Raw genomic sequence first — 14,608 nt, 5'->3', positions numbered from 1 at the left:
CACAGAACTGCAAAAGGTATCGCGATATTCCATGGAGTTTCAGCACAAGTCTAGTGTTTGTTCAGAGCGTAGACACGAATACGGTTCAGAGTAGATTGGATTCGTTTCGAAAAAGGACACGCCAGCGCGTCCGCCATATTGTGAAAGGCAAGTTTATTGAGTTTTTATCCATTTTAGTTTTCTGGCATTTGATCATTTTAAGCAGACATGGAAATTGAAGTTCTCTGAAAATCAGAAGGTCTCAGGTTTACTTAAAATTACGTGACAAAACATTATGACTTGTAGCAGATTTTAATTAAAATTGTTGCTTTTAGTATAATATAAAATACTTAAATGCATCTAAACCTTGTATAATTTGCCTCTAAAATATACCAATCCACCACTTTTGTTCTATGTTGCATAAATTAGAAGTGAGTTAGTTTTAGTTCAGCAGATAATTTGTTTAATTAAAAAAATAATAATTAAAAGGTAAATATGAAAACCTTAATTCTATTTTTGAGACGTAAAACTACAGAAAATGACAAGAATCGTCACAATTATTATTATTATTAAGTTGAATCTGCTTATGGAATATGCTTTTCAATAATCTAATTACTAATCAAACTTATCAAAATTTTAGTTCAGTTATTTAATTTATTTACTGTACAGATTGAAATAAAAAAAAAATGCGTGCTCTGCCAATTCATTCCAATTTTATATCTGTACAACAGGCAGGCTACTTAGTTAGCTTGACCTAAAACTAATGTGCATGTGATTCCCAAAAATGCCACTCACAAAATGGTGACAGGACTAATGCATAATACGCATTTCAGTACATACCTTGGTCCTCCGTGTACCAAGGAATTTAGAAGTTGTCATGTGGCCACACCAAAGCAGTCATGACATTCAAATTAAATGTTGGATTTTGATCTTAACAGGGCTGTTAAAAAATTAACTAAAATAAATAAAAAACTCCTGCAAACCTAAATGAACTGAAGAAGAAGAAAAAAGTTAGCGTAAGAAGAAATAATGTTTACATTACGGACATGTAAACATCTAGAAAAATGGCTTTTAGTTGATGATTTGATGTTTAAAACTTGTGTTGACCACTGTATTTACTAAATTTGCTAGTTAAAGCACATGATGTTAAGTTTGTCAGTGAGTTTTACAAGAAATGTGATTTGCCTGTAACCGGCTTTTTAAAGCAGTGCGGACTATTTAGTATGCAACACAATTTGAATACATATTTCTGGGTATCCTGTTATATATAGCACACAGTGCAAAACATTTTTTTCTTAGCATAAATGTAGAAATAGTGAAGATCTGAATCTCTTGAACCTTACAAATTGCTGATTTTTCCTGAACTATTGGTAATATTTTCAATATTCTAAGTTGTCAGTATAAAATATTGTCGCTCTTGTGTTTTAAAAAGGTTTTAATCCATTTAAGTAGGCTTTTTTTGTCTTTCCAGAACTCTCCACTAGATGGTAGTGCTGCTTTATTTTCCCCCAATCAGCTGCTACTTCGCTGAAAAGCAAATGAAAATATAAACCAATACTCAAAATACTACTTTATTATTTTTTTGTACATCTTTCCACACTTATTTTTCAAAATTACTTTGGCTTTTCTTTAAGCATTGCTAGTTACTAGATAACAACTTTGTTGACTCAAAGTTTGCAAACTCAGGAATATGAAATGCAAATACAGCGAAAAGAAAAAGAAAAAAAATGCTACTCTGATAATATTTAAATAAAAATATCTGATCTTGAGAAAGTAAATGAATAATACATTTACAGTCTGGCACATCCCATACTGTCACACAAAAAAGAAATTTAATTTGTAGATGTCACTTTAATATCAAAGCTAAGTTGACCTCTTTTGAGGTATTTGCTATAAACGTCTTGCTGTAAATTTCTCTCTCGTCTTGTCATATTTGTGATGCTCATTGGACTGCGTGTCCCACACATCTTCTTTATGTTATTTAATGCTTCAACCAGTGAAATAATCTGGTTTTATTTCATGGTTTTGCTAGTAAAAGTTTATGAGTATGTGTGCAGATATTTAAAGTTTGAAACAGTAAAAAAAAAAAAAAAGGTTCTCACTTTTCCTTCAGCTTAGAATCAAGTCTGAGAAATAAGACAGCGATATGCAGCAGGAAACATTTCAAAGTAAAAGCATCACACATGACAAATGTGTTGATGTTTGAAGGCATATCATATACTTAGCAGAAAATAATGTACTGACTTCCAATACAAAATCGTGGCTTAGGATGGAGTCAAAACCGGCAAACGCAGACGTTCTTGTTCTAAAGCAGCATGAATTAAACTGACACACTTTTACCAGGAAACCGTGGCTGCGTCTCTCTGACTTCACTGCAGCTTTTCTTCAACTGTGGCAGTAATCAGTGGAAAGAGGCACAAGCAGACACATTCCTCTGCAGTTTACATCTGAAGCAGCACTGAGGAGGATGGATTGTTCAGAGGAGCTTCAGTCTGTGTCCGAGGAGCCCTGCACTCAGCTGGAGCTGAAAAAGGGAATGTCCATTTTTATTGACGTAAGTGTCCATTTCATTCATTTTGTACGAAATAAACTCACACTCCTGGGATCAGCTGCTTTTGATCTTTAGCTTAAGTGCGAAACTTCAAAAGGGTGCACCCCAGTATTTTTTTTTTTTTTTTTCGTTTGCTGCACAAAGAAATAAGTTTTACTTGTTTGGACACACTTCACAATTGTTAATAATCTTTTAATGAAGGGTTCCTGCTCATTCAAATCAACGGATTTGACAGGGCTTACCTTTATTAAGCAATTAATGGAATGATTTCAAAAGGTTTAATTCCACCCACACATCAGGGTTCATAAACAAAAACATGGTTTAGATTAATATTTCCTCCTGACATGGATTTTATTGCATTTTATTTGTTTTGTATTTTCAATTTGAAATTTTGAAAAAAAAAAAACTTGAGCAATTTCAAACTGAGATTGTCAGATTTCACTTTGTTTTTATTCATATTTTTAGTGATTTAAAATATTTCAACGCAGTATTGTCTTTAGTATTCTTATATATGCTTCTAAAATTGTTATTTTTATTATTATTATTATTATTATTATTATGTAATTGCTATTATTTTTCTAAATAATAATAGCAATAGAAATGATAAAATGGCATAATTAACCTCTATTGCTGCATGTTGTTCTAATAATATGTTTAAATGTCCAATAACATTGAAAATTAATGTGCACAAAAACATATTTCTTACTTTATAACTATAGTAATGATAAGAAGAATGAAAACAAATTTAATAATGATTAAATTAAGTATGCTGATTAAGTCATGTAATAATTAAATTTTAAATCAAGCCACTCAATACCTTTCTAACTTTTAAGCGGGAAAATATTTGCGGGTTACTGTTATTGAATATACAGAGCGCAGCCTCAAGATGAGGAATTAAATATTAAAATCACATATGTATGCAGATAAGAGCGGGAAATCATCTCTCAGGAGCTTCCCCGTCTTCGCCTCGTTCCTCCTGCCCTTCATCCATCACCTCGTTATTCAGAACTCCTTCCTCTCGTTCCTCCATGCTTTGATTCACCTGCAGCGTCTCCTACAGAAACCTGTCGGCTTCCCTTGGTCTTATGAAGGAGCGTTGGATGCCGATGCAAATGGCTACAAGTTATTTTGGGTGCAAAGCAGCATGTCGGATGTGTCATGTGGTGTCAAACAGTAAAGAGGCCGGGAAAGAAACCAGAACTTGCTTTCGGAGGGAATCTGGCAGGCAGATTTCAAACCTCAGCCCGAGCTGATCTGCTTGGCACACAAACGCCGACAACAGCAGTCGTTTAATCCTGGAAGACGGGTTTTTAAAGTGTTTTTACTTCTCCGCCGCTGTGTTTGTGGAGATGACCCACATATTGGAAAAGAAAGTTTTGTTTCAGAGGAATTAAATGACTTGTACTTCCATTTATGGCTTCATTTATTTAAGAAAAAAAAAAAAAGAAATCCAGCTACATCTAGATTTCATGTTCAATATATGATAAGGTGAAGCAAGCAGTGTCCCAAATTATTCTTGATGACTTGTTTTTCTCCATACAGATCAATACTTGGAGTTCTTACTGTAACTCTAAAAATATTCACACCAAAATTTTAACTCTTTTAAAATCTTTTTTAGCATTACATCCCTAAGCTTCTGTGAGTCTTATTTTGAATGTTGCATAGTAGACCTAATTAGTGCGTAACTAGGAAATATCCATGATTTATTTTCAAATCATAGATTGGAACAGTGTGCCATGAGATGTCCAGAGCTTGGGAATGTTTTGTAACATAATCCTGCTTTAAATCTTTCCTCACTTTTATCCAGTCCTGTCTGCTGTGTTCATTTGTTTTCATGATGCAATTTGTTCACTGAATAAGCTGGCTTAATTCAACTTATTTTACCAATTAGGTGACTTCTTAGTTGCAAAAAAATCCAATATCAGGCATTTTAGAAAGCATATGATGTAGTAAAATACTAATTATTTTCATTCTTTTGATATAAAAAAAAGTTTGTCAGATATTCATAGCAGAAACTCTTGGCAAGATGTCTGCTTTTTTTCCTTTTTATTGAAAAACAACAAAATACAGATTTATGACTGCGGAAGCATCTAATTGAGTCTTTTTAGCTGAAAAACAAGTGCAAGTGTTAAGCAACTGATCACAATAACTTTGATCATTGTGTTAACTTCCACACAGTGGTGGTGTCTGACTGAGACACATCGGCTGGGTTTTGATGAGACAAAAGAAAATCAAAACACAACGCATGTAGAGGCAGAAGACAGTCGGAATCAATCAATCAATCAATCAATCAGTCAATCAATCAATCAATCAATCAATCAATCAATCATGAAGTGTTTGTGTTGCAAGCAAAGATTACTTTCACTCCTGTCTGATAGCTACAAGTTAAATTTGATGTGAATTAAAGGCGGGCGCAGCTATTTTCAGCGTGTGATTTGAGCAGTTTGAAGCTGATGTGGTCACTGCCAGCCTCTCTTTCATCTCCAGTGGACTCTGGGACAGCGCGATCAATAATTCAATGACATGCCACTTTTGCAAGTGTGATCAATGATCTCCACTCCCATGCACACCAACGCACGCATCCACTCTAACTTTGATGAAGTGTCACCTTTTTTGACATCCCACTTCCCCCCCCCCTCTTTCTCTCTCTCTCTCTGTCTCTCACTCGGCTGCAGATTTTGCGAAGGGCCGATAAAAACGGTACGTATCCCGACATCAAGCACACGCACGCATGCGGCTGTATGTCAAGCATTAATCTAATCCGTTGTTCTGATGTGTGAAGGAACAGACGCACTTTCTGAATGAAATTCCAATCATGACTGTCTGCTGATGCTGTTTCCATGGAAACAGGAAACTGACCCCGTCGCTGTTGCGGTTCTGTTTTAGAGCGCCAACGAGGAGGAAAAAGCAGAAATTTTCACAATTTACAGAGACTTTTATCATGGTGGCCCTTAAGGCTAGCTGCCTGATTGTTAGAGGAAGAATTTCATTTAATTTGATCTTTTATGTCTTACATGATTGACTTATGTAAGATACATAGCCTATCTAAAGATACACGCGGCTTCTTATGAGAATAACAAGGAGCAGTAAATAGATTCCTTATAAATGTTGGTAAAAACACACTGCAATCCAACAGATTTATAGCCTTGTTAAATGTCGGTAAGGTCTTCTGAAGGTTAGTAAATGAGAAAGTGTGTGTGTGTGTTTGTTCAAGTGCTAAAAAAGGGAAAATCAACCTTTGATATGTTAATGTTGTTTCCTTTGTTAAAATAAATGTGACTCCCAAACTGAATGCCAAAACAAGTTTGAAAAAAGTGGGACAGAGTCACGTTTATCCCAGTGTTGCATCACCTCATCTTTTAACCATCAGTAGGACCAATTGCAGTTTTTTTTTTTTTTTTCTCTGTGTTTTGTTTCATCAACTGTCTTTATAATTCTGCACTGATGGAGCCTTTTATAGATGTACAAATGTTGCCCATGCTTTGTGGACTAATGCAGCCTGGTATCACTGGAGAGGCCCGCTTTTAGATGGCACGTTGAAAATAAGCCAGATGCTCTCTCTTCTTTTCGGCCTGCAGGCGCAGTATTCACCGTTTCCAAAGAGAAACTGAAGATTTTTATTTGTAAGACCAGAGGCCGATTTTTTTTTTTTTTCCACTTCACCTCCATTAACTCCAAACTGGTCCCATAGAGTTCGAATGAGCTTCTGGATCATGTCTGAGCATTCTTTGCTTTTTCTTACTAATTATTTGTCCTAAATCTTGTTTGTATGAATAGATACAATTTTTAAACATTATGTGTGCGGTCATTAGAAAATTTAGAGTATTCTATGACAATCTGTGTGTTTCTCCAAAACATTTGGATATATGTACATCCATTAAATTAAAAAAAATGCTTAATTAATCCCAAAGGGAAGTTAGATATCAAATTATTCAAAATTTTTCAGAGTAGTTGCTGATGGCTGAGGGCAGGAAATATACATTTAAACATCACTGAAAGATTCAAGTAAGATAAACAACCAATAACAATTGAAGATACGGTCTTTTAAGATTTTCTGCAAACTGATAAACACAAATATTATTACTGGTGAGGAATAAATTGGGAGTCCTGACGATTTTTGCAGCTGATGGGCCGTCTAAGAGATTTAAAGCGATCTAAAAAGTTTACAAGTGAATGTATTTGAATAAACTGTCAATATGGCCTTTGGGCTAAGTGTCATGGTTTGGGGAGGATTTGCTGAAGTAGGACAGGGTAGCTCAACATCATAGAATCCGCCATTAGTGTGTCTTTGAATAATAAATGGGAATGGAGTGCAAAACAAAAACCCACCAAGGACTTGAAGAGAAATAAGACAAGGACAGTTCCAGGCTGAGTAAAAGTCTTGATGTCACTGAGACGCTTTGGGGTAACCGTAACCCTACATGTGCTGATAAATCACTTTCTTCTTCAAAGAAGAAATACAAAGATTAGAAATGTGAACATTTCTGTTGAAAGAATTGACTGTTTAACGGGACATCCAGTTTTTTTCTTATGACCGTTCATGAGAAAAAAAATTTGCTTTTGCTCAGTTTTCAGCTTTTGTCACAGAATCTGATTCTCTTACCAATCATGTTGGAAAACTGTGATGTTGAAATATTCCATGTTTTAGAGTTCCTCCAGCTCATTTATATAAACGTGTTGCTCATTTCAAAGTAAAAAAAGGATTATTTGAGTACATGTTTGAGTTTACTCTTTCCAGTGATTTTTTTGTTGTTGTTCTCAGCTTAAATTAATTTTCCACATTAGTAGGTCAACCATTTCTTTGAGAAATGATCTGATTTCTCTTTTACGTTGATGTGCCACGAGTATGTCATACAAAGCAACCCAGCTAGACTGTATGAACTCGATTAAATATTCATAAGGTTTTGTTTTGTTTTCTCCCCAAGGACGATGTTTTATGTTGACAGTAATGTGCACGTAAACAAGAAAGACAGATAAAGCAAAAGGTTGTTTAAAGATCATAGAAATGGAACAACTTTTCTTTAAGACTAAACAAAGGATAGTCGTGGTTGAAAATTGAAAATTTGTCCACATGGCGACATTTGATGAAATACAAATGAGCTTGAAATGTTTTCAAGGATTCATTTGAACCGAACCTGTTGTTTTTCTTTTTTTTTTTTTTAACTTGTCTCTTTTCTAAGTTAAATACGAGCAGGAAACCTGGTCTGGGGGTGTGTTGAGGTAATTCTAGGATAATTCTGGACAAAAACTTTTTAGTGATTTTAAAACAGTTGAGAACTAGTCAGAGCTCTGATGTGCTCAAACGCTATTCGTTTGTTTAGAATGGCCTAGTCAAAGATCAGACCTAAATCTGTTCAAGGATCTGTGACAAATCTTGAAAAAAATAATGTTACTTTAAACATTCTTCTCCAATGACAGAGTATTTAGCAAAGCATAAAAATGTCTGTCTCCAGATGTTCGAAGAATAAAGTTTGGCCTTAATTTGACCCTAATTGCAGTGGAGGTTGGTTCTACAGAGTATTCAGGTCAGAATACTTCTGCCGGGAACTGTACTCCATGGACCATGCAAGGCTTTGAAACACTGTGTACAAAAAGTGAAAAAAATAAAATAAAAATATCTGCAATGGTCTGGGAATCTGTTTGAACCCGCAGGGCCTCGGAAGCCATTCAGAAAGCAACTCTTTCAATTTCACATCCTAAGAAGGCAAAAAAAAAAAAAAGCTCAGCAATTGTTCCCAGGGCATGACATACTCCTGTATCCATTAAATATCCATCCCACGCCGTAAAAGCTTCGAGGCTGTCCTGCATGTCTGTTTTTAGCGTTACACATTCCAAAATGGCACATGTGCCAAGACTTCCAAGCTTTGCAATCTGAGCTCATCGACAATGAGTCACTTTACGTTACGTTTCTGTGCAAGTGTGCTTTTCTTTGTGGTATCCATGGCGACGCAACACTCTACTTAACGTCAGATCTGTGGCAGATCAGCAGTGAACAGTTAAAGATCACCCGCCTTCGGTCCACACAGACGGGCAGACAGAGCCGGAGGCTAAGTGTCTGCGTTTTGATATTCAGGTTGCTCTCTGCGAACTTCTGTTTATCCTTTTCTCATAAATCTTTCATATTGCTTTATTCTTTTCATAATTGCAGAGCCTCGGCGCATAAAAGTGACTGATTGCTGTGAGATTGCTAAATCATGATGACCCCACGTAGACAAAATGTTACTTGTTGGAATAATAAAAACACGAGAATCAATTTCTGTTCGGTTTGATTGCTCCTAAAGTATCACAAAGGAGGGATGCGGGGGGAGGCTTGGTGCATTTAATGCAACTCCTCGGCGTTATTTCATAGTTTGGCAAATCTCAACTAAGTCTGTGTGTGTTTTATCAGAATAAAGCTAAAATTAGCTATTAAGGTGTTTTATATTAAAGGAGAACATTGCTCCTGTTAATTATTATGACCTCACAAATCCTAATTTTCATTTCCCCCCCTCAGACGATGGGAAGCTGTCTTTTGATGAATTCAAATCCTACTTCTCTGATGGAGTCCTGACAGCTGAGGAGCTGAAGGAGCTTTTCCACACGATTGATACGCATAACACAGAGTGAGTCGAGTAATTGCTTCATTTTGTTTTCAATTTCAGATGTGAACAGACTGGGGAAAATATGAAATTTATGCAAAGAGACACGGACATGATCAAACTCTTATTTCTCTGATGACAAGGGTGTTCTCAGAGTTCCTGGAACATTGACTCATTTCATAAGTTTATAGAAAACTGTGGCTTTGCTTAAGCTTTATTCACACAGTTTTACTCTAAATCACCCAATTAGAAATGGGTTAACTGTCCTGACGATAAGTTTTATGAGGTGAAACTTTCAAGTCCAACTGGATGTCCGTCCAAGTTCTTTTGTTTTTGCAAATTCACAGAAGAGAGATAGAAGTAAATCTGTGTGATCTTTCATTTTGTATTGATTTTCCCTTTAAAGGCTTTAAACACATGAAAGACTTATCAACATGAAATGTTCTTTCTCCTGATCAATAGTTTGAAAGGCAAGCGTTGTAAATGTGTGTTTGTAAGAAACTACGCTTATGAAACTGAAGCTCGGAAACACTGAAAACTTTCTGCTTTGTGATATTTTTGTAGATACAGTACATGGCTTTTCCCTCCTCATAGAGCACACTGGAAAAGTAGCAAACAAGCTGTGAATTTTTTTTTAGAAATGATGCATAAAATACAAATATATTTTCTGTCAAGTAGCAGCTCTTCTAATATCATGGTGTGTAATTTTTATCTTACAAAGTGGTGAACAGCTTGTAACATTATAGAAAACATCGGATGTTATTTGAAAATCTGTAAAATCTTTTTATTCTCCTTTATTGTAAAGAGATACGCAGTAAAGAAAACGAGTTCTGCTCGGGATTATAATCGCTGTCTGAGCAGATTTTCTGCTGTTTGACTCCACAGCAAGTTTGTATTGAACTCAAAATGAGCAACTAGGTTAATTATGTTCAAAACCATAATTTATAAAGCAATCTCCAGCTGCACGGTCTGTATCTGTTGATTTGCATTAAGTAATTTTACCAACAGCTGACTACGCATTGAAAGAAATGCATTTTTATCACATTTTATCTGTAAAACCACCACAGCTGTGATTGCAGAAAAAAGTAATGCTAGTTTCTGGAATGTGTGCATACTGGGTGATCTAATTACACACGTATTTTAATTTGTTCATTCTTTTTTTTTTTTGAGTAGATTTTTTTTAAAAGTCAGAGTACTATTGAAATGTTAAATAGCCTAATCGTTCATTTGTTATCTTGTTGATCACTCTTTATCCAATTCCCCTTAGAAAAGTTAATTAAAAACAGTGAATAAAAAAATAAAGCTTTAGGTTCATCAGACAATGCAATCTTTAGAGACACAAGATGACCATAAAAAAAAAATCAGTGTAGTTATTTGGCAGTCTAACAAAATCAATAACAATTAAAAATAAAATAAATTTATGACCCAATTTCTTGCCCTTATTTCTGGATTTCATTTAAGACATATGTTGTTATACATTATCTTCATTTTAGGTTGATGCAAAAGAAAATTCCAGTGATTTGTCCTCCTTTTGTGACACATTTATCTCCTACTGAGCAAAAAGCTTTATGCAGATTTCTCTGTGGGAACGTTAAATCTATCTTTGGACTCGTGTTGTTGGCTTGAATTTACTTGGATAGCTTTTGGACTCATTTTCTATTCAGCTTCGATGGAAAACGACACTTGGACGAAAACAAAAGCGGCGAAGAAATAAAAAAGATGGCCAAAACGACTGAAGATGAACACGAAAACAGACAATAATAAGATTTATTCTTCATCTACCACATGCCTGGAAAGATAAAGAACGTAAACAGACGATCCTTCCAGATAAAACTTTCCAAGTCAAAACTTTCAGGCTAATAGTCATTCCTTTAATTGAATAGAGAGGTTTACGATCTGAGTTTAGACGCACCTTTGAGTATCACACCTTGGTGTCATAAAAACATTAATATTTTTGAGAGATTATCATTACTTTGGAGGAAAAGAAGGACAGGTTGATGTTTTTGTTCTAACAACAGTTGATATCATTCGCCTTCCAGTCATCCTCTTTGTCACAGCCGAGTCTTTTCTTTTTTTTAATCCATGTTAAACTCAAGGTGAATGCGCCCCAATGTCTCTCAGTTAAAAGGTAGTGAAGTTGTTAGGAACCCAGTTAGAGCTCTCAGATTGAGTCCTGTATTGATCAGAGAGTGAGTCACTGAGCTTCGGCTCCTCGGTTTGGTGTGCAACACTCAAACATTACTCCATACGTCTGTTTTTAAATGTGTGCTTGGTTTCTTAGAAAACTGCTAATGAACATCTTTATATTTTTATCCGCTGTTTTTGTTGTTGTTTTGTTTTTCACTATGTTAGCGTTACGCCATCCATTACTTTATGTGAAATGAAAAACAGGCCACATCAGAAAGAGCTTAATGGTCTGTTATGCAGTTTATTTTCTAACTTCCTCTATTCTCAGCCGGCCTCCGTGTCTCTAAGTGTTTTCTCTTGTTCAGACCAGCTCATCTCTGCAGCTTTTTCCCAGGTGAAAAACAGCTGCAGCTTCTGTCGAGCAGAGTTTAAGCCAACCTACATCTTCAGTTTCTGCCCTTTAAAAAAGGAAATGTTTTATATATCTCAAAAGTATCTGGAGGGCTTATATGACGACTAAAAGATAGATTGTGTCATTTTGCAATCACCTGTGTTTTTAGCTTCTTTTCTTTTAGGACTGTTGGTTTCAGATCTCATAAAATTGAAAATGTATGCAAAAAATGTATTAAATATATTCTGGAAAGAGTTTCTTCCCTTTGTCTGAAAAAAGAGTTTATTAGATGAAAAATAATTGCCTGTATTGGTTTTTCCCCCTGTAATTGTGAAGTCCTGCAGATTTTCATTGCGTTTAAATCCTCCTCTTTTGTCGTCTTTTTACAGCAATGTGGACACGGATGAACTGTGTGGTAAGCTGAAGCTGTACTGTCACTTCACTCTCAGAGAAACTCTCAAATGCTTTTCGACATTTTGATCGCTGTGACCAAATCCCACTGGGCATCTGGATAAAACCCTTCCTGCCTGTATTTTCCGTTTCTCTCTTGGTCTGTAGAGTATTTCTCCCAGCACCTGGGTGAATATGAGAATGTTCTTGCAGCTTTGGAAGAACTGAATATGTCCATACTAAAAGCAATGGACAAAACAAAGAAGGTAGGCTAAAGGAAATAGCGCTAATTTCACAATTACACACACAATGAAAATTGTTGCATCTGTTGTCAATATTCATTTATTTCTCTCTTGAGTTTCTGAACATTTTATTTGTGTGTTTTTTTAAATATATATATTTAATTCGTGTCAAACCTTTGCTTTGCATATGGCAAAAAATATGACCAAACTGCAAATGCAAAACCCCCAACTGCGAGGTTTTGCATTAAAAATACGTTTTTTAAAACGCCACCGCCACATGTTTTATTTCCCTAGTGTTATAACATCTTTCTTTCATCTTTCAAAATATGTTTTATTAACGATTTTGCACAATAAACGTGAAGTTATTTGAATCAATCTTTCAGTATTGCTGTCAAATGTCTAATACTCCTGGTGACTTTAAGCACTTACACCGTCTTTTCCAAGGTTTAAATTGATAATAATTAATGCATATTGTAGGCTGAAGTAAATACTGGCTTTAATAATAAAAAAATAAAAAAAACACTTTTAAAAATATGCTGAATCTGTGCCTTGAAAAACTCTTTGCACTCCTACAGATTTCTTCTCTTAGCTTTTTTTTTCCACCCTTCAAATTTTCTGATCATCAAACAGCACATCTCAATCCAGACTTTGACTAGGCCAATCTAAAACTTTCCAGCAGAACTCAATATGCCTTCGTGTTACCCAACACTTCATTACCATCCTCTTCCCCGCTTTAATTTAGACAATCCAAAATTTTCTTTCTAATGATTTAAATTGCCCTCAAATGGACCAAAAATGATTAAATTTTACTTTTAGATTTAGAAATCCTACAGGTGTCTGGGTCTTTAAAGCCACGATTCATGTGGTGTGACAGAAAAACAAATGCTAAAACGTCAAGTTAAATTTGAGTCCATTTAATTAAAAAAACAAAGAGATGCTTGATTTCTCTTACAGTCTGTTAGCTGCAAGTCAAGTCTATCTCAGCGTGTTGCCTAACAGACTCACTCTCATCCCCCCATTAGTCAAATTTCCATTACAGAGCCCTAACGGACACGCCATGGCTTACTCATACTCTTTAAACACCAGAACAAAATATGCTGTACTAGACTTGTGGAGTAAATAAACATGAAATTTAATAGACTGCAACAGCACTGGGCAATAGATGTTGATCCTCAGGTGAAAAAATTGAGAAGAAAGATTGAAGATGGAAAGAGAGAACAAGGAGATGATGAGGGTTAAATGTATTAAATGTATGACAGATGAAGGGAGAAGAAGAAGGTAGAATCTTGCGGCATCCCGATCCCTCCTCAGGTCTTTAACACCCCTGAAGCTGTTAGATAAAAGATCTAGTTGGGAAAAAAAAGACTGGTAACACTTTATGTGAAAGGGTGTGCATAAGAGTGACATAACACGTGTCATAAACCTGAAGAAGTCCTTATAAATGTTTTGATTGTTGTCATGAAGTGTCATTTTGTAAATAATGACACTTTTCATGCAAAGTTTCATTGAAACTTGCCTTAAAAGTCAATTAAAAGTGTCAACTTTGCATTAAAATTGTAATTATTTACCAAAATAATGAAAAGTTGACCTTTTTATTGGACTTTTAATGCAACTTTTAGTAGAACTTTGCATGAAAAGTGCCATTACTTACCGAATGACACTTCACGACAACAGTCCTTGTTTATGACTGCTGTTATGTCAGTCTTATGCAAACACCTTCAAATAAAGTGCTACCAATGCGCATTAAACAGATTTTTTCTAAGGAAAATGCAGAAAAACCCCATTGAGTGAAGAGGAAAGAGGTGAATGTGGAACATTTAAAAGTAGAAGAGAAGCAGTGATTTCGAATACTTATATTAACACCACAAACTTTATTGTATTTAGTTTGAATTTTATGTGACGGAACAACACAAATTACTTTTTTAAAATTTTTCTTAATATTTTTGGCATAAAGTGATCTATGAAAAAAAATATATATATATATATAGTCAAATAGGGAATAGTTGCTAATGAAAGGTGGGAAGGACTAAAGACAAATGTGAAACAACAAAAACTGAGACGTGAAACTACCGTATTTTACAGAAACCTAATATAAAAATCTGTAGAGAATGACAATGAAATGGTAGAGGGATTTAACACAGTCACAACAGAATCAGAATTGAAAAAGAACAAAACACCAAAAAGTAGGGGAAGAAAGGTACAAAGTTATTGCATTTTTATTTGTATAAAGTTGGAACATAATGGACAAGTCACAGAAAGAAATGAAAAATCATTTGGTGAAACATAAATGCTCCACAACAAAAGAAGAAATGTGTAATAAAAGAAAAATGCTTGAAGAATAAGAAAAAAA

At 35.0% G+C, this 14,608-nt stretch overlaps 2 protein-coding genes across 2 annotated transcripts in view; one reads left to right on the top strand and one right to left on the bottom strand.

The window, feature by feature from the left end:
• Nucleotides 1-2,377: 2,377 nt before the first annotated feature.
• Nucleotides 2,378-14,608, top strand: part of necab1 (N-terminal EF-hand calcium binding protein 1) — a 32,259-nt gene continuing 20,028 nt past the window's right edge. The window contains exons 1-5 of the mRNA XM_008422020.2: nt 2,378-2,533; nt 5,206-5,230; nt 9,024-9,132; nt 12,016-12,041; nt 12,185-12,282. Of these exons, the coding sequence (XP_008420242.1) occupies nt 2,447-2,533; nt 5,206-5,230; nt 9,024-9,132; nt 12,016-12,041; nt 12,185-12,282 (345 nt within the window). The 5' untranslated portion in view covers nt 2,378-2,446. The remainder of the gene's footprint in view (nt 2,534-5,205; nt 5,231-9,023; nt 9,133-12,015; nt 12,042-12,184; nt 12,283-14,608) is intronic.
• uqcrb (ubiquinol-cytochrome c reductase binding protein) overlaps nt 11,177-14,608 on the bottom strand; it is a 61,919-nt gene continuing 58,487 nt past the window's right edge. Inside the window, exon 5 of the transcript XR_014089593.1 lies at nt 11,177-11,192. The gene's annotated coding sequence lies outside the window, so the exon portion shown is untranslated. The remainder of the gene's footprint in view (nt 11,193-14,608) is intronic.

The sequence above is a fragment of the Poecilia reticulata genome, chromosome 11 (assembly GCF_904066995.2).
Source record: "Poecilia reticulata chromosome 11, P_reticulata-male-v2, whole genome shotgun sequence".
NCBI lineage: Eukaryota > Metazoa > Chordata > Actinopteri > Cyprinodontiformes > Poeciliidae > Poecilia > Poecilia reticulata.
Note: the sequence above shows the minus strand (reverse complement) of the source record. Positions and strands in the feature narration are given on the sequence as shown.